This window comes from Triticum urartu, chromosome 2 (genome assembly GCF_003073215.2).
Source record: "Triticum urartu cultivar G1812 chromosome 2, Tu2.1, whole genome shotgun sequence".
In the NCBI taxonomy this organism is placed as follows: domain Eukaryota; kingdom Viridiplantae; phylum Streptophyta; class Magnoliopsida; order Poales; family Poaceae; genus Triticum; species Triticum urartu.
The window spans coordinates 628270670-628290852 of record NC_053023.1 but is presented as its reverse complement, the minus strand read 5'-3'; the positions used below and the strand labels follow the sequence as shown (position 1 = coordinate 628290852).

Genomic DNA, 20183 nt, shown 5'->3' with positions numbered 1-20183 from the left:
CAAGAGAGGTCGGGGTAGGCCAAATTTGATATAGCAGGAGTCCGTAAAAAGAGATCAGAAGGATTGAAGTAACACCAAAGAACCACCTGTGGACAGGGGTGTGTGGAAACTTGCTATCCATGTGCCAGAATCATGAGTTGGTCGCGAGATCGTATGGATTTCACCTCTAACCCACCAACGTGTTTGGGACTAAAAGCTTTGTTGTTGTTGTTGTTGTTGTTGTTGTTGCAGGGCGTACGACCCTATCGCCAAGGGTCTCAGCGGTAGGCAGTTATACCATACCGTCATCGATCCTAACGATAGAAAAAGGTCAGATCTTTAAAAAAAATTGAACCAAGGTCACATCTCGCTCAACTTTCATAAAAAGGTCAAAACACCAAAAATTTCTGGAATTTTTGCCTCTCGGGCATCTGATTTTTTCAGTTAACCTGTTTACGAGAAATTATACTAGCCGTGCTACCAATTTGTGTGAAAGTGGACAGATTTTATCCTTTTTAGAAACTTCGGCACAAAATGAATTCAATATTAAAATATTTCACAAAAATCATTTTTCATAACGTCTGGGACTGAGGCGTCGACCTAGATATAACACGACGGCTTAGCCCGGGGCGTCATGCTAATCTAGCAGGCGCCCTAGTCAGGGCATCGTGCAAAGGCTACGTCTGTTGAAAAAAATCAGATCCAAAATACTCCCTTCATATTTAAATATAAGTTTTTTTAGAGATTTTAATAAGAAACTACATACGGAGCAAAGTGGGTGAATCTATCCTCTAAAGCATGTCTATATATATCTGTATGTAGTTCGTATTGAAATCTGTAGAATGTCTTATATTTAGAAATCGGATGGAGTAGTATTTTGTATTGTAAGTTTCGAAGAAGGGCCAAATATGTTCATTTTCACCTAATTTACTACCATTCCAGAACATTCTTCCACTGCCCTACTGCATTGGTTTCAGTGTCAGCAGTTGTAGGAGTAGCAATAACAACGGTACTACTAGTAGATCCAATCAAGGGAAGGCTGCGGCTGTACTGTCGGGGCCTAAATTTCCTGCCACTTGCCAGGATGCATATGGTTTCAGAAATCCTCAGCTGATGTAGAATCCTTCCTAAATTTGTACGCTCAGCGGGGGGATTTGATGAAGCCTTTCTAAATTTGCACTAGTATATGCAACGAAAAGCCGAGCGGCTGAACGGCCTGACCAACGCGGGGAAAGAGAAGGAGCAAAGGGACCCAAATTTTGCACCCGGAACGCCTAACTCATCAACAAATTTAATTGGCAGAAGAAAGAAAGATCCACAGCTCCGCAAACTTGGAAGATGGAATCTAGCTATACATAACAAGAATCTAATCTCCTAGCCCTTTTCGGGGCGGTTACTTTACTCATTTCGCCCTATGTACACGGCTGGGGCCAGGCAGCTCGCCGGCGTCCGGACGCGGAGACCAATTCAGTCCTGTAAAATTGCGCATTCGGGGCGGCGGCGGCCGATTGCCTGGACCGAATCGGGGGCGGGCTCACTGGTAGCCGCCGAGGCCGGTGAGCAGCAGCTCGTGCGGCCGCAGCAGCGTCGGGGTGGCCGGCGCCGAGGCGGCGCCCAGGTAGAAGAAGTCGAAGTCGGAGGCGTCGGGCACGCCGGCGGCGGCGGCCCAGAGCGCGCCGGCCATCTCGTCGGGGATGAGCGGCGCGCGGCAGAGCGGGCAGGTGCGCTGGTCGTGCTCCATCCAGCGGTCCAGGCAGCCCCGGTGGAAGGCGTGGCGGCAGTTGCTGAGCCGCCGCACCTCGTCGCCGCCGCCGATGCCGCTGAGGCACACGGCGCAGTCCCCGTCGACGCACGCCGCGGCCTCCAGCTCGTCGAACCGCACCACGGGGAGCACCTCCTCGATGACCATGGCCGTGACGGGCCGGAACTCGGGCCGCCGGTGCTGCAGCAGCTGCGCCGCCGCGGCGGCGTGGTCGGCGCGCGCGTGGTCCTGCGGCAGGTGCTCGTCCCCGAGATCCAGCAGGTCGCCGAGGCCGACGGCGTCGAAGGCCCAGAGGAGGAAGCGGCGGAGGTAGCCGAGCAGGAGGAGGAGGTGGAGCAGCTGCTTGGGGAGCAGCAGCTCGGAGTAGCCGACCGGGAAGCCCATGCCTGTCGCTTGCCTGGCCTTGCCAAGGAGAAGCGTCCGCGCCGCCTGCTGACCGCTGCGGCCTCGGCAGGGAGGATGAGAGGCAAGTGTGAGGACGACGGTGTGCTGGTGGTGGTGGCAGGCGTGGGGAGGCCGAGACGGGGCGAGGCCGGCTTATATAAAAGCGAAGGAGCGGGGCGGGGAAGGATCCGGCTGGGTGGGGGTGGCAGCGCTAGCGTGCGTCCGGTTGGGGTTGGGTGGCGCGGCGTCGCCGGTGTGTCGTGCGCGCGACCCGGACCCGATGACCGACTCCCAGTCCCGGCCAGCCCCGCGAGTCGGTGTGACTGACTGGCCCGCCCGCCCGCCCGCCGCCGGGCCGGGTGTCACCGCGCGTGGCCCGTCTGACGCGCGGGTGGTCCGCCCGCCTCCTGATCCCCCAACTGGTGTGCCCTCAACGGTCGGTGCACTGCATGTTGGCAACGGAAACGGGCGCGCGTACGGGTGCGTGTACCGTTCGTCCCAACCCCGGTGCATGTACCCGTACCCTAGATGCACACGTTGATCCTTAAGTGCTCTTTCCGCCTAGATGCATAGAGTGCATAGTAGAATGCATGATGTTAATATTAGGCAGTTAAAAAAATTAGGCAATGTATACCAGTTGCACACAGATATTTTGGATAGATTCTCAAAAATCACAGGCATTGATATTTTGAATGATATTAACTGACATTCTCAAAAAATCGCTGGCATTTAAAAAATATTAGGCAGTATATTAGTTGCACACAGATATTAGGTGGGATGTTATTTATGCGCTATAAATCTATAATTAGTGCTGGCATTGATAGATTCTCAAAAAAATCGTTGGCATTGATTTTTTTTTAAATATAATATTAACCGCATGCTAAACATACTAAGCGCTCACCGTGTGGACAACATGAATCTTTGGATTGACCTAATTGGCTAATTTGGTGGGCAAGATGGCCCCAGAATTTAACGCTTTCTCAGCTTCTCCCAGAATCTTTGAGCCCCATTCTTTTTACAATACTAATTAATTAGACTCTAATTAGATAGGATTGTAAAACAAATGAGACTTGAAAATTCTAGAAGAAGCTGGGGAGGGCTCCGATTCTGGAAGAATCTTGCAAAAGAACTGGGCCTAACTGTATAGAGAAAATAACACTCCCACCGATTCCATACTAACTGATGCAGCAAAGTTGTATGAAAGCCGCGTCAATTAATATGGATTGAAGTGAGTATTATTTTGTTTTACGAAAATTCAAAACTACAGTACTGATTTAGTAAACTTTAAATCTGACCAAGTCGTCTCTACTAGGCCGAAGAGTGACTATTCATCTTTGCGTGGGCTGAAGAAGCCTTTTTTTGTCTTCTTTGTGTTGAAGATCACTATTCATTCTCAGCAAGGCCGAAGAGTGAGCCTTCCTCCCCATGAAAGCCCAAGGGCGGGTTTTGTTCCGTGTAACTCGCAAAGAGTGGACATGCACCCTGTTCTATAAACCACAGGTCCTCCCAGTCAAATCTTCATGTCACCAGGATCGCATAGACGAGTAGAATCCTTTCATATGAAGAACGACTTAAACTGTGCATTGTAGAGGGCGAATTTCGCATCTCAATCAACACTGGCCACCGCAAGACTACATCACGCCAGCGAGAGATTTTCCAAATAATTGCATACATGTACTCTTTTAGATGCCACCAACATCCTAGACATTACCCCTCTATTTCGGAATTGACAACAGCTGGTTCACGTCCGCGGATGGCAAGGGTCATGGTCTGCTGGGACAGTGACAAGAATAGGATGACGTGCAATGTCTATGAGGTGGGCAACATATAGATGCGTAGATGTGTGAGAGTAACTAGGATATTTCTCACTGAGCGCCGCATAGTCTTGCGACGGTCGGTATAGACTAATCGGCAAAATTCATTCTCCACCATGTACAGTTCAAACTATTTTTTGGCTGAATGGATTTTTATCATCAATACAGTCCAATTTGCGTGACCATTTGGCAAGGAAAGCTCCATATCAAATGGGTGTGATTTTTTGCGTGTGGCAGTGTACTTCGTCCATTGTAGGAACGAAGAGAGATCTTCAGCCCATGCATGGACGAAAAGGTGGCTGAATGGTTAAAGCGCCCAACTCATAATTGGTAAAATTGCGGGTTCAATTCCTGCTGGATGCACATGAACGGGAACATTCCATAAGTCTATTGGAACTGGCTCTCTATCCATGGAATCTCATCCAGAATCTTAAAGTGTGATAGAAAGAACTACATATAGTTTTTTCTACGACACTTTAGATTCTTTCTATTATATTATCTTTGAATCTACATAGAATAGATTAGTAGATTGAAATAGTTAAGTAGTCTAATTCAATTTCTTTTTTCATTGCATCCACTTAATTTCAATCAGGTCAAAATAAAAAAAATCTAAGTCTCAATTTCGCCTACTAGTATTTATAATACTTCAGGAGCTAATGAAACTATTTTGGTAAAATTCAATTCTCTCAATTCCTCGGCAATCACGCCAAAAACTCGAGTTCCTTTTGGATTGCCTTGTTGATCAATTATAACCGCAGCATGGCCCAGAATAGGTCCTATTCTTCTACCTTTTCCAGGTAGTCGATGGCTATTCACAGCTACCACCTTAACACCAAAGAAGAGTTCGACCCAATGCTTTATTTCTGTCTTAGTGAATCCCGATTCGATAGGGAATAAAAGAGGATTTGGGGATAGAGGGACTTGAACCCTCACAACTTATAAAGTCGACGGATTTTCCTTTTACTAGAAATTTCATTGTTGTCAGTATTGACATGTAGAATGGGACTTTCTCTTTGTCCTCGTCCGATTAATCCACTTTTTTAAAGATCTCGAAAACTTTGAATTTTAATTTCCCCGCCTTTTCCCGCTAGGATCGGAAATCTTATATTTTCCATATCCATATACCGTTGAATCCTTGGGGTTCTAGAATCCGCCTATTTTACTAGTCTTCGGAAACGGAAAACCCTGAACCAAGAAGAGTTGGATATGTTATGGTCGTGACCAAGAAACCACCGGCTTTGCTTGGTGGGCTGGGAATGTCAGACTTATCAATTTGTCCGGTAAACTGCTTGGAGCTCATGTAGCTCATGCCGGATTAATCGTATTCTGGGCCGGAGAGGCCCATGCAAAGACGAAGAGCTACTCTTCAGCCCAGCAGAGACGGGGGAATAAATTTGAAATTTAATAAATCGGTATCACATTTTCAAGATTCCGTACAAAGAATTTAAAGAAAAATATATGCAGGTCCTTTTATGTTGTCATAAATTTGATGTAGATTAATCATTGTTGTAATTAATGATTTTTAACTCAAATATTCCTTGGTTCGCTCATGCATGTAATCTTGTTAAACTTCTCAACTCCTCTTCGCTCGCATGGATATCAAAATATTATCCTTAAGCATCCAATATTACTTTCGGTTGCATTTTTAGGGCACATGGTAAGGTTGTAATATATCTCTTCGGTGTATCGCTATGAAATTGTACACTCATGGCATGCAGGGAGTAGAGCTACAATAAACGCTCCAGGGTCGTGAGCCACTCAAGATTTACTCGTCTTTTGACTCGCCTCCAGATCAAATCGAAAAGAAACGAGTCAAGTATGAGCACTTTATCTAGCTCGATCATGAAACTAGGTGATCTTGAGACAAAACTAGCTCGCTCAATTTTAGCTCGATATAAGGGCATCTCCAACGCTGATATGTAAATTTCTCTGGTATATGTTCGTTTTTATGTCCGGATGTGGTTCGCAGACATGATACGGGAGAGAGCAATCCAACGCTAATCGCAAAGTATCCGGCCGGGAATAGAAAAAGTAGGTGGGGTCCATGCATGTGATGGAATATTTGTGGGTTGAGAGGAGAGACAGAAGAGGGAGACCATGCATGTGCGGATGGGAGAAGAGAGAGAAGAGAGAGACTATGCATGTGATTGGTCAATTGCAAGTACGGACTCCGTCAAAGCTCCCCTACTATTGTTTCCAAAATACCAGAATTTGGACGTCCGGACAGCTTCACGGACTGATATAGGTCCCCTTGGATTGCAAAAGTGAACAAATGTGTTCAGGCGAATATATACCGGTGTTTTACAGGTCTCCCTTGGAGATGCCCTAACATAATTATACGAAATAATCCTTGTATAACCACCTCCTCTCCAAGAAAAATGTTTAGAGTTCCTCTGACTCTCACCGGTGTTGGTGTTGGTCCGCCTCATCTCTTGTGGCCCTAGGGCTATGAAGACGTGGTGGACCACATCTCTGCAGACGGGGGATCTTGCTCTGTTGTTAGGTATTTTTGTGAGTTCGTTTATGGTTTGTATCTTGCTCAGAAAGACGAGGCGGTGTTGGCTTCCTGAATATGGATTAGGGTTCTTTTCGCCTAGCCCCCGTTTCGACGATCCATCTAGAGTCGTCGGAGGGCATGCGGAGGTGTTTCTCTGACGAATCTCGTGGGATTCGATCGGTGTTGATCTTCGATGGTTCTACTTGGATCCATCCTTTGTTCATTTTTGTTCGTCTCTCAACAGTTTGGATTCTTTCAATATGTACTTTTCTTCAACGGCGATGGTTGTTGTTTTGGTTGCTCGTCCTGTGGGCATTAACACAACGACTTCACAACTTTCTACTACAACAAGTTTGACCCGACTCTGGTGAGGGAGGGGTGATGACGACAGCGCGAATTCGGCTCGCTCTAGTGCTTGTAGTCATCACTAGGTGTTCTACAGACATGATTTTTTAAAATATATTTTTATTGTTCTTTGTACTGCCATGGCAGATAATGAACATATCAAAAGTTTTATCACAGAAAAACAAAATCCTTACATATATTTAAAGGTAATAGGCTAGGAGTATCATCTACGATGCGTACGACTTTTTCATTATTGTATCTACTAACTAACGTAGAAGCTTAATTAAACGTGATAAATATTCAGGTCTTAATATGATACTACGTGATCAACTGCGTGTTAGTAGGAGTATTCTGTCATTGTTTGCCAACGTTTGAGAGTGGACGCCCGGGAGTGGAGGAGTAGCAGTGAAATCCCCGGCCAAAAGAAGGCGCGGGAGCTTTTTCTACTTTGCTCGCGCGCTTTCTTGTGGAACGAGATGAGGACGAAGAGGGGCCTTGCAACTTGCGAGATGTGATGAGTCGTGCTGGCCTGTCCCGGTAAAAAGAAAGGAAAATGGATGGTTGCACGAAGGTTCTTGGATCCTTTTGCTTTCAAGTTTCATAGCCCGAAAGTGATGGCGAACGCAGGTAGTTGGGGCGGGACGATTTGTCCGTCGTGCGGAAGTCACGAGCATTGCAAGCTGCCTTCCGTCCGTGCGTGCCGCTTCATCTACTAATTTTTCTCCCTTGATATTTTCCGGCATCCGTAATCGATCGTCTAACCATGTCCCGGGAAGACTCTGCCTTTGCCTGCACTTCAAAAAAAAAAAAAACTCTGCCTTGGCCTCGGTTCAGCAGATAAAATCTTAAAAATAATAGTAAAAGAAACTATAAGATTGTGTTGCTGAGCAGTTTCAAGGCGGATCATCAATTTTTTTTAAAACAAAGACAAAAGATTTGCCTCGTCCATTAAATAAGAACAGAATAGAGTTTAGAGTTTTACAACACACCCACAAAAGCAGCATGACAATTACTCGCCCAACAACAAATTCCCTAGTCTCATAGCGCCCGCGGTAACCCAAAGCTTGACCTCCTCTAGGATGGTGGAAAGGATAATAGGTGGTGCCATGCACTTGTGGCCGAACACTCTAACATTTCTTTCATTTCAAATCCAGGAGACAAGCATGGTGAGGAAGGCCATAGCATGCCAATTAGGATTGGTACTGTCGGTTCTCTTGTCCCACCACTCGTTGACGGTTTCATGAAGGTGCCATGTGGATGTATCCATGTGATATAAGCCAATCTTCTCGATGATGGCTCTCCAAAGCCTAATCGTATACCGACACTTGAAGAAAAGGTGAGCACCCGTTTGCTGCTCCCTCTTGCAAAGAGGGCAAAGGCCCCAATTTGGCTACCCACGTATCTCCAAGCGATCAGCGGTCCAAGTCCTATCTCGCAATGCCAATCAGGCAAAGAATTTAACGTTGGGAGGAGCCAAAACCTTCGAGACTATGCGGTCCATGGGGGGAGGGTCAAGCCAAGAAATTGAGCTTTGTATGCGGTGGCCGCCGTGTAGATTCCATCATTCGCGTGTTTCCAAACAATTTCATCTTCGGCTTGTTCATCAAGGTGGAGGTTGTGCACAAGCATCTAAAGAGTGAAAAATCCCTGAATGTGGTTGCCGGAGATAGCGGTGTTGTGGTGGATTTTGAAGATTCACGCATTCCCTCTAAGAGGCTCTCACACATTCCAAATCTTCCATCTTGATGCCTCATAGATTAACGGCGCAATATCCTTGTGCTTGCGACCAAGAAGCTAGGGGGCATCCCAAAACGGTGTTCTAGTGCCATCACCCACAATGATGGTGGTAGAGGCGTAGTGTCAGCGCCCACAAGGACAGAGCCAGTCATCCAGAAGCGCGAGGTGACAAGGACTCGACTCGTGGGCTGGCAGCCGCGCGGCCCACTCGCGATCGACGAATCCCCCAGTGGCTTGCAAGCCCAGACTAGGCCCGTTAAGGGTGTATGCTGTATATGCGTGTGTGTGTGTGTGTGCGTTGTGTGGGGATTGGGAAAGGAGTTGGTGGCTTCGGCCATGGCCAGTGTGTGGCGTGCGTGAGCTTGTGCATACATTCATGGAGAATTAGCTACAGATCTGAGATCAATACAAGTTATATCCTCACATCTGGCATCAGAGCCGTTCCATCCTGGAGATTCCCCACCACCCACACTGCACTAGATTCAGCAATTTGCGACGGCGGCAGGCCATGGAGGGTTTGTCAGCAGAGGGCTGCAACATGCACGAGCTCGTCAAATCCTCCATCACCGACGATCTCGATCAGCGCCTCAAGGTACACAGCGAATATCTCCTCAAATCCATGACCAAATTGCTCCAGGACTCGACCAAAACTTTGGATGGTCTTATCACGGCACGCGTTGACGGTGCCCGCTCCGAGCTCCTACTCGACATCGACCAGATTCGCGTGGAATTGGAGCGAGGGGACAAGGCCGACGGCGACGGGCGGATTGGAAGGCCTCTCTCATCAAGCAGAGACGTCGGAGAAGGCCGGGACATGCTTCTTCCTGATCCTCTTGGAGCAGACAGGTTCAATAAGTCCAAAGCTCACAGCATCTACGTTCCACCTCCGGCCAGGAACGGGCGTGAATTACCCTCTCCTCGCGAGTTTCAGTCTCCTCGTGATCTCATCACACTGGATCAAGGTGAGCAGTATAGTTCAGGCCCTAGAGTTGAGCTGCCGCGTTTCGATGGCTCAAATCCCAGATTGTGGCAAGCGAGATGCGAGGACTATTTCAAGCTATGGGGCACGCACCACAGCCGGTGGATTTCGTATGCCACAACTCAATTCGAGGGGGCAGCTGCTCACTGGTTGGAGTCTGTACAGAGGAGAACAGCGGGGTTACAGTGGACTGAATTTTGCAATCTCCTGCAATCGAGATTTGGCCGCAACCAAAACCAGAATTTGCTGAGGAAAATGTTCAGAATCGGTCAGACTGGAACTGTCGAAGAATATGTAGATCAATTTCTCTGAACTGTATGACCAACTCACTGCTTATGAGATCAATCCCGACCCACTGCATTATACCACCAGGTTTATTGATGGGGTGAAACCAGGAGTCCGTATGGCCATCGCAATGCAAAAACCCAGAGATTTGGACACTGCATATGAACTGGCTTTGCTACACGAAGAGTTGGGAGAAGTGTCATACCATCAAGCCAGTCCTATGACCAAAAGGAGTTCTGCATCAGCCAGACAGTATGCTTATAAGTCCAAAGTTGCAGAGGAGCGACGGCCAGCTGATACTCAAAGGCCAGCAACAACTGAAGATAAGTGGGTATCCTTGAGGAATTTCAGAAAAGCAAAAGGGTTGTGCTTCATTTGTGGTGAAAAATGGTCCAAGGACCATCAGTGCAAGTCTACTATACAATTACAAGTTGTTCAGGAACACATTGAGCAACTACAAAGCCCTGTTACCTCTCTCGATGAATCTGACAGTGATACTGACAATTTGATGATGCTATCAGCAGCTGCTGTAAGCAACAGTGCGTCGAAGTTGTCCCTCACCTTACCAGTACTTTTACAGGGTGTTGAGCTCAGGTTCCTAGTTGACTCTGGAAGCACTCACTCATTCTTGGACAGTTCTCATCAGCATGTGCTTCCAACAGTAACTACAATTAAGGTTGTCTCTGTCAAGGTTGCAGGAGGCGGGAAGTTGACCTGTACACAGCAAGCTAAACACTGCCAATGGAGTTGTCATAGACAAAACTTTGTGCATGATTTCAGAATCCTAACTCTTGGGGGGGCTATGATGGTATTCTGGGCCTCGACTGGCTAGCCAAGCATAGTCCAATGTACATCGATTGGGAACAAAAATGGCTCTCCTTCCAATATAAGGGCAGTACTGTTACCCTACAAGGAGAATTACCTGAAGAGTGTGCATTCACTGTCATGGCAATTTTTCAAAACAGCACTGCTGGAAACAGTGAGCAGTTACCTAAGATACAAGCTCTATTGGACAAGTATGCTGAGGTTTTTGTTCCACCAACTAGTTTACCTCCCAGAAGACAATATGACCACAGTATTCCACTGATACCTGGAGCTCAGCCGGTGTCAATTCGACCATACATAATTGCTCCTCACCTGAAAATTGAAATGGAAAAGCAGGTAGCAGAAATGTTGCAGGGAGGGTTAATTCAAGTGAGTAACAACCCTTTCTCTTCTCCAACACTAATGGTCAAAAAGAAGGAAGAAGGAGCTTGGAGATTGGTCATAGACTTCAGACATGTCAATGCACTCACAATGAAAAGCAAATATCCTATTCATGTTATTGATGAGCTCCTAGATGAACTTGTTGGTGCTCGTTGGTTTTCTAAATTGGACCTCAGAGCAGGATACCATCAGATCAGACTTGCACCAGGAGAAGAGTTTAAAACTGCCTTCCAGACACACACTGATCACTATGAATTCACTGTTGTGGCCATGGGGCTGACTGGAGCTCCCAATACATTTCAAGGGGCAATGAACACAGATCTAGCTCCAGTCCTGAGAGGTGAGCCCCTGTGCTGTATGTTTCTTTGATGATATCCTAGTTTTCAGCAAAACCTTCAAGCAACATCTCCTACACCTGGACAAGGTATTGGGCATTCTTCTAGAGAAACAATGAAAGGTGAAACTCAGTAAGTGTGATTTTGCCAAGCAAGAGATTGCTTACCTTGGTCATGTCATAAGTGACAAGGGGGTTTCCACTAATGCCAGTAAAATCATAGTTGTTAAGAACTGGCCAACTCCTACTGATGTGAAGCAGGTCAGAGGATTTTTGGGCTTAACTGGGTACTACAGAAAGTTTATCAAAAACTATGGTGTGATTAGTAGACCCTTGACTGAATTGTTGAAAAAGGGGGCTTTATTTGTGTGGACTCCTGCCACCGAATTAGCTTTCCAAACACTGAAGCAAGCTATGATTCATGCTCCTGTCTTGGCTCTTCCAGATTACTCCAAGCAGTTTGTGGTGGAAACAGATGCATGTGAAGTTGGTATTGGGGCTGTTCTCATGCAGCAGGATCATCCAATTGCATTTGTCAGCAGAGCCCTAGGTCCTAAGAACAAAGGTCTTTCTGTATATGAGAAGGAATACATGGCCATATTACTAGCTATTGAGCAATGGAGACCATACTTGCAATTTCAGGAGTTCATTATCAAGACAGATCAAAAGAGCTTGGTTCATCTGTCTGATCAAAGATTACACACCCCTTGGCAACAAAAAGCACTCACCAAAATGATGGGCCTCAATTATAAGATCATGTATAAGAAAGGATCTAACAATTCAGCAGCAGATGCTCTCTCTAGAAGGCCTCATGCAGATTCTCAGCTGCTAACAATATCAGGTGCTCAACCCAGTTGGCTAGATGAAGTTGTCAGGAGTTACACAAATGATCCTAAAGCACAAGACTTACTGTGCCAACTGACCCTGCAACTGGGCTCCAAGGATAAATTCCAGCTGGTTAATGGGTTAATAAGGTACAAAGGTTGCATCTGGGTGGGTAGTGACAGTACCTTGCATATCAGAATTTGCCAAGCTTTTCATAACACACCTTTGGGAGGGCACTCTAGTTTCCCAATTACGTATAAGAGAATTCGTGCTCTCTTTAAGTGGGTTGGAATGAAGAAGGTCATTCAGCAGTTTGTGCAATCTTGCTTAGTGTGTCAGCAAGCGAAGCCTGAGCGTGTAGCTTACCCGGGACTGCTATCACCATTGCCAGTACCTGCCAAGGCCCAGGCAACGGTGACAATGGACTTTATCTCAGGATTACCTCCTTCAGGCCAGTTTGACTGTATTATGGTCATCATCAACAAATTTACAAAGTATGGCCACTTTGTTCCTGTCAAACACCCCTACACGGCCCAGAAAATTGCTGATCTTTTCCTAGACAATGTCTATAAGCTTCATGGCATGTCTCTGTACATTGTGTTAGACCGAGACCCTGTCTTTACCAGCAATTTTTGGCAAAATTTGGTCAGGAGAACTGGAGCTGTCCTTAACATGAGCACTGCATACCATCCGGAGACTGACGGCCAGACCGAACGAGTGAATCAACAGGTTGAGTGTTTCCTGAGATGCTTTATCAGTACCCACCCCAACAAGTGGTCCAAATGGCTTCCCATGTGTGAGTTCTGGTACAATACAAACTGGCATTCTGCTCTCAACAAATCACCGTTTGAAATTCTTTATGGACATAGCCCCAGGTATTTTGGGATATCAGCTTCAGATACTGTTGCTCCGGTTGATTTGCAGCAGTGGTTGGAAGCCAGGGACGTTGTGCAACAATCGGGTCGTCAACACTTGTTGCGAGTTCAACAACGAATGAAATGCCAGGCTGACAAACATCGCACGGAGAGGACATTTGAGGTGGGTGACAAGGTGTTTCTCAAGCTCCAGCCGTATGTGCAATCGTCAGTGGCGCACCAGGCAAATCACAAACTTGCATTCAAGTACTTTGGGCCTTTCCTTATTCTGGAGAAAATTGGAGAGGTGGCTTACCGGTTGCAATTGCCAGCAACTAGTAGGATCCACCCCGTCTTCCATGTCTTGCAACTGAAGCGCTTTGTGCAACCATAGTACGAGGTACTTGATTCGCTCCCTTGTGCTAATGCTCATCTCCAAGTTCCTGTCAAGATCCTGCAGGAGCGCATCCGGCGATCGGACAATCGTTCCGTGGCTCAAGCCTTGATCCAGTGGAGTGGTGGAGATGCAACTACAACAACCTGGGAGGACAAGGACTCGCTTCGCCAGTTGTTTCCGCGAGCCCCGGCTTGGGGTCAAGCTGGTTCTGAAGGAGAGGGGGATGTCAGCGCCCACAAGGACAGAGCCAGTCATCCAGAAGCGCGAGGTGACGAGGACTCGACTCGTGGGCTGGCAGCCGCGTGGCCCACTCGCGATCGACGAATCCCCCAGTGGCTTGCAGGCCCAGACTGGGCCCGTTAAGGGTGTAGGTGTACGCTGATATATGCGCACGCGTGTGTGTGTGTGCGCGTTGCGTGGGGATTGGGAAAGGAGTTGGTGGCTTCGACCATGGCTAGTGTGTGGCGTGCGTGAGCTTGTGCATACATTCATGGAGAATTAGCTACAGATCTGAGATTAATACAAGTTATATCGTCACACGTAGAAAAACTGGCGGTCATCCTCGGTGCAAGGATTGCGAAAACCCACCCAAAGCTTATGAGGCTCCGTTCATTCATACCAAAGCCAGCACAGCCGCGGAGTATCCATCATCAAATTTTCGCTCACAAATGTATATGGACGTGTCCGTAGACATCTGAGCGGGAGGAGCTCATACAACATGGATCACCAAATGTATGTGGAGTTCAAATGGACCAAACACGAATAAGAATGAAATATAAGCAAGTTTGATAGTTTACATGCAAACACGAACAAAATTAAACGAGTAATTTTAACATGCTCCCTCTTACCCTTTTTTCACATGAGAGTTAAAAAGGTAAGAGTTAATCAAACCACTACTTAATAAAATCAATGGCTCAAATCTATTATGTACTCTTACCTCTCATGTGAAAAGGAGAGGTAAGATGGACCATGCTAAAATTTACCAAATAAAAACAAGTGACTCCGCCAACCCCTTTTGAAGGAGTCGGGTGTTGAGCAGGCGCCAACGATGGGCACTTGACAATGGAATTGGATCGGTTGAAGACCCAAGCCTTCGCACGGAGTCCACAAGCACGCAGGACGGCGCCACGTGGGCCTTGGCGAACGCCGCCTGGCGTTGCATCCTCGTCCTCTGTTTTTTAGATATATTCTTACCATTAAAACTAAACATATGCACACAAGCTTTATGAAGAATATGTATGGCTATTGAGCTTTGAGCCACAATGCCCAACTTAATATGATTGGTCATATATTCTTGTGGCAAAGACGTTATGCTATTTTTGAGTGAGTTTCGCGGAACACTAACTTCATGGGATTTTACGAGAAAAAATCCAACAACTTTTTAGATTGTTTATCACAAGAACACAAATTTTGAGTTCTACTCCCTCTGTTTCAAGTTAGTTCAAATTTGAACTAAAACCACAACGAGTAATTTAAAACGGAGGGAATATTTCCGACCATAAAACCCGTGCAACTGTAATCAGCGCCCATGCAAGGCGCAACAGTATCTATGATTGGACCAGCCATTTGGACTACTCGTCACTAAAAGCAAGTTAGGCTCACATAACATGGACTGTCAATGGGGTCCACAACAAAGCATGAGTGTAATCTAAACTCCCCGGGGACGCGCTAATCCTCTTTTGCCCTCTTGGTCAAGCGAAGCTCTTTTATTGTTTCTTTATCCACCCTGTTCAGAATTCCTTTCACATCTAGACCTAGATAAATGGTTGCCTATTTTTATTTTAGAAGAGACGGTCGATTGCTTCTCCTCCAGGTCAATTGGTCGCAGAAGGTCTAAAGATAGATGTTCGGGGCGCATTCCGTTCCATTTCCAAAAGGTTTCGTCGGAATAGGGCAGATCCTCTCCGCTCTCCGGAACTTAAACTACGGCGACCGTCCGTATAGCGGGCCGGCTATCTTTATCGCCCATCCAAAGGACGAAAGGGAATTCGTGGCCCTGATGTTACTGGTTGGATCCCCAGAAGGTACATAATAATCTCCAGGGGCGGCTTCAAAGCGAACGCACAGCGTTTGTACGTTGACACTGTTGGTGTACTCTACGAGCGACGCCTAATTAATCAATTGTAATCGTTGTCGTCCGGCCGGCACAGTACCTTGTAGAGCATACTCGACCTCCAAAAGCTGAACAATGCAACGAAACAGTTCCGCGCCGGCGACGCAGCAGCACTGTGGTGTGCTGGTGAGCTAGTGCCAGTGGTAGGAGCGCCACTTTTGCACCGGTCGTCTGAACACAATTATGCCAAACTTCAAAGTTGAAGCTCCAGCGGTGCGTCTTGGACAGGGCAACGTTTGGCGCGAAAGGTAGTAGTAGTAGAAAAAAGGCAGGCGCGTGACGGCTTTTTTGTGGTTCCGTTGCACGAACCGACGGAGACGTCCGTCGACCGGTCCCCCTAGTCAAACAGTCAAGTGTACTGACTTTCAAAGTTTGCAGCAGCCGCGTCGAAGGACGCCGGGTCAATTGGCACCAAAAAATAGTGTATTTCTCTTGCAACTGAAAGTGTTCTTAGTGAGTACAGCGCATGTACGGCGGCCGTTGATATCGGCGAATAATAATCGCGCGGGAAGGCGACAAAACAGGTGCTGTGTAGGATGACGCGATTTCTGAGCCTGCATATGGGCCCTATTAGTATATACTAGATTATGAAGCATTGCTTTATTTTGTGGGTATTCAAGAAGATCTGCTCGTTCGCTTTAATAATCCGGTGATGTATATTGGCATTCTTGACGCGGCTTAATCGCGTGGTAACCAATTATGCCGTGGTGCTTGGTCTAACCTGCTAAATAACCCGACATAAGAGGCCAGGAAGTCTTGTTAGTTGAGATCGTGTTCCCTGCTTTTCCATTCGCGGTTTACACTGAAAGTGACATGGGAAATCTGAGGAAAATAAAGTGACATGGAAAATCTGAGTAAGTGTGAAAACACGAGTGTACAAGGGTCTGTTTGAAAAATGAGTTCGTTCCTGTGAAGTTTCAATGATTAGTTTGATTTTTTTTTCTTATGCACCACAAATTTAGGGCATCTTTGATAAAAGAATTCTACAAATTTTTAGGGTTTCCACATAGTACTTAGGAATTTTCTTACGTAGGTCATTTGGTTTCCATGATTGGAGTCCTTAGGGCTCTCCTTTGATTCAAAGGAAAGTCATAGGATTTTTTTTGGAGAATTTCAATCCTTAGGAATTTTCCTATGTGCATAATTTGATATGTAGGATTGAAATCCTTAGGATTCTTTTCCTAAGAATTGCATTGCACTATGTTTTGGAGGAAAATTTCAATCCCAATTCCTTGTTTTTTTATGGTATCAAACCCTCTCTTGTAGTTCTCGTGGCTTGCTAATCCTATCAAGTGGGATGTCATTTCAATCATGTATTTTATCTATTCCCACGTTTTGATATTCCTACAAATCTAAGAGGCGAAGAGGCCGTTAGAAATTCTTCACAAGGAATTCTTTACACTCAAAGCTCTCGAGGCAATTCCTATGCTTTTATGTGGTGTCAAACACTCTTTCATCTAAATTTATATAGTTTCTTAATTCTACAACATTTATGAGGGCATGCCATTCTAATCTTGTATATTTATTCAGGTGTTTTGAGAATTATGTGAATCGATGACGCCCATATCAAGAAACGTTATCATTCTATCCAGTCCCTACGCAATTTTGTTCCAAGGGTTTCCCACGTTCAAGTCATGGAGGATCCGTTAGGCATCTACAGATCCAAAACGCACCCGATTTTGTGGTCGCTGCTTCCTTATTTGTGGTGGATTTGGATAGTGCTACAAAGGCACACGGTGCTAACGTGCTACATGCGATAACACTACAAAAATTGTAATTAGTCTTTAATAATTCTAACAGCACTTCATAAGGTGTAACCATCATGTCAAAAGAGTCAAGGTCCAAACTTATTTTAAACATATATTGTTAGAAAATGTATTGTTTGCTTGGTGTAGGGGGATCACATATATTTTACCTTTTAATTTCTACTAATAATTGTTATGTTATGTTTTGAAGTTTGGAATGGAATTGAATTTTTTCGGTATACTACATTATGTTTAAAAAAATCTACATCAAAAAAGTTTTTTGATGATTTTTTTTGAAAGAATCAACTTTGAGAGCTCTTTTGGTGGTGCTACCATATGTCTGTATCACGTTAACACCATGAGCTCTGTAGCACTAAAACTTATCTCGCTAGAGCTTACTTCTGGCTAGCTGGTCCCTCTCCCACCCCAAGTTTGTCGGTTTTTGGATTATTATTGAATATATGGTAATATATGGCTCATATAAAGTACAATGCTCTAAAAATCTCCCCTTCAACTCAGTTTTTGGCTCATTTGGTCACTACTCAAATGATGGCGATGCTTTGCCACTTTGCAAAACAACATTATGATGAATCATTTGCTCACAGTCCCTCGTTATGAGATACCATGCAACAACTTGTCTACAGGCGACGTGATCGTCATCCTACCTTCGAAGCATTGCCATTTCTTCACGGGTTTGGCCAGGTCTTGAAGAACAAGAGGTTCAACTACCAATAGTAGTATTCCATCTAGGTTGTAGAATAATAGTGGAGCCATACGCTTCTAATCCCACTAGAAAAGTTCAAAAAACATCATATACTTTGTTTTTTCAAAAAGGAGAGTGCCCTGGCGTCTGCATCACATGATGCACACAACCATAATATTTAATGTGAAATAAATCCAGCTCACAGAGTAGTCAATAGTAAAACAAATAAACAGAAAACAAGACCACAAGCAATCAAACCCGAGATTACATAGCTCGTCCACATAATCCACGTGTGACTCGCCAGCCAAACCGGTAGAACAAACCTTGCGCAACCGTTTCCAATCCCGTTGCACCCAGAGGCCATAAGTGCCCACACATCCACACGCCACAAGGATGACAACATATGGATTGAAGCCTAGATCAAGATGATGTGTTGAAGACGCAATCATTCCGACAGTAACATACTGCCCCGAGAATGGCACAAAACCCCACAGGGATTTGGCCCTTTAGCTCATGTTGAATACCACCTAGCCACTTTCCAATCAAATTTGAAATACTCGTTGGTGGTGCTAAATCATATGAAATATGAACTGTGCGTCAGATCTCAGTAGTAAACGGACATGACAAAAATAAATGATGAATTGGCTCCTCCTGATCACAAGAACAATATTTTGTGATGCCATGCCAGTTTCGCGTAGCAATGTTATCTTTGGTACCTCCCTCTGCAAAAATTAGATGAAACCTTTGATCTTGGAAAGAATCTTTGTTTTCCAAATACTCCCTCCGTTTCTAAATATAAGTCTTTTTAGAGATTTCAATATGACCTACATACAGATGTAGTATATAGACATATTTTAGAGTGTAGATTCACTCATTTTGCTCGTATGTAGTCCATATTGGAATCTCTAAAAGGACTTATATTTAGGAACACGGGGAGTACATGTTTTCTGTGAAAAACAGGTCCATAATCCATAAGATCCGCATACATAGACTACAATATATATGTACGTCGTTTCTTCAATAAACTACAATATATATTTTGTGAAATAGATGGCAATTCTACTAAATCTAGAGATACCATACCATGGCCCGCAGGGGGCTACCATCCTCCCATTATATGGTAGCACAATAAAAATAATTCAACTTAAAAAATATATATACTCCCAAAATTCCCTTATCCAATGCCACTTCATATTTGTATCACCCGGGGAAAAATATTTGTACGTCTAAATTTGACCATTAATTCAACAAAAAAAAAGAGTTATATGCTATAAAAAGTGATTCATTGGACGCACATTTCAAAAAACTTTCGGGTGATACATGTTTGATGACATATAATCATATTTTGTTGTTCAAAATTATAAGTCAAATTTTGACACGAAAAACGAAGTGGGCCTGTATACAAAATAGAGGGTGTGTATAGACTGACACATTGTATATTTAACACAGCCTTAAAACTTCATCTTCAAATCACGCACAACCAGATTTGTCTTTTTTTTTGTTTCTCTATTTAAAAATGGAACTTCAAGACAAACATTAGATGATTGCCAATCGTTCCGTGTCAATTCACTATATCAGTTTGCAGTTTTTCTACGACGTTTTTGTTGTCCTACGGTAGCACTAGCTATAGATGTCACTGTGTGAGATTCTTTAGACAATTCACCGACACTTTAGCTGGTAGAAGCGGGATCCACCGTGTGTGTTTTTTAGGATGGGATTGTACGAGCTGACGTGCGAAGACCTACTCCTAGCTAGAAGGTTGCCACGCTGCTCCCTCCCCATTGGCGAGCAAGCCGTCGGTCACCTGATTGGTGAGGGAAGCAAGCCATCGAACAAGTGCACACTTAATTATCTTATCTAGTATACTACACCCCCAGGCCATCAGCTTCCCCCAGCTGCTTGCCACCCCTTGACCCCTTCACCTGTTGTACTTGCACCTTTTGCCGGTGCACGGCCAAAAGACGATTCCCTCTTATCTTGGGACTGGGCTAAGCTGTATCACCAGCCAGCTACTCCACTGTACTATAAAATGTCGCTAATCCCCTCGAGCCATAGCTAAGCACCGGACACCGGAGAGATATATACATTGACGACGAGTCAGTCATGGTCATGGACGTCGCACAGAGAAAGGCAAAAAATAACGTGGCACGCCCAATGGTAATGGGGCATCATGGCCAGCTGTATCCCCGCGCGCCACCATCACGGACCGTACGACCTCGCCTTT

The 20183-nt window shown here is 45.4% G+C and overlaps 1 protein-coding gene across 1 annotated transcript; it reads right to left on the bottom strand.

The window, feature by feature from the left end:
* Positions 1–1254: 1254 nt before the first annotated feature.
* Positions 1255–2270, bottom strand: LOC125539276 (brassinosteroid-responsive RING protein 1-like). Its single transcript, XM_048702705.1, has one exon. It carries the CDS (start codon positions 2123–2125, stop codon positions 1514–1516), a length of 612 nt encoding a protein of 203 aa, XP_048558662.1. The 5' UTR covers positions 2126–2270; the 3' UTR covers positions 1255–1513.
* Positions 2271–20183: the final 17913 nt, after the last annotated feature.

Excerpts from the sequence above, each read along its gene's own strand:
- LOC125539276 (XM_048702705.1), bottom strand. The coding sequence starts at position 2,125 with ATGGGCTTCCCGGTCGGCTACTCCGAGCTGCTGCTCCCCAAGCAGCTG.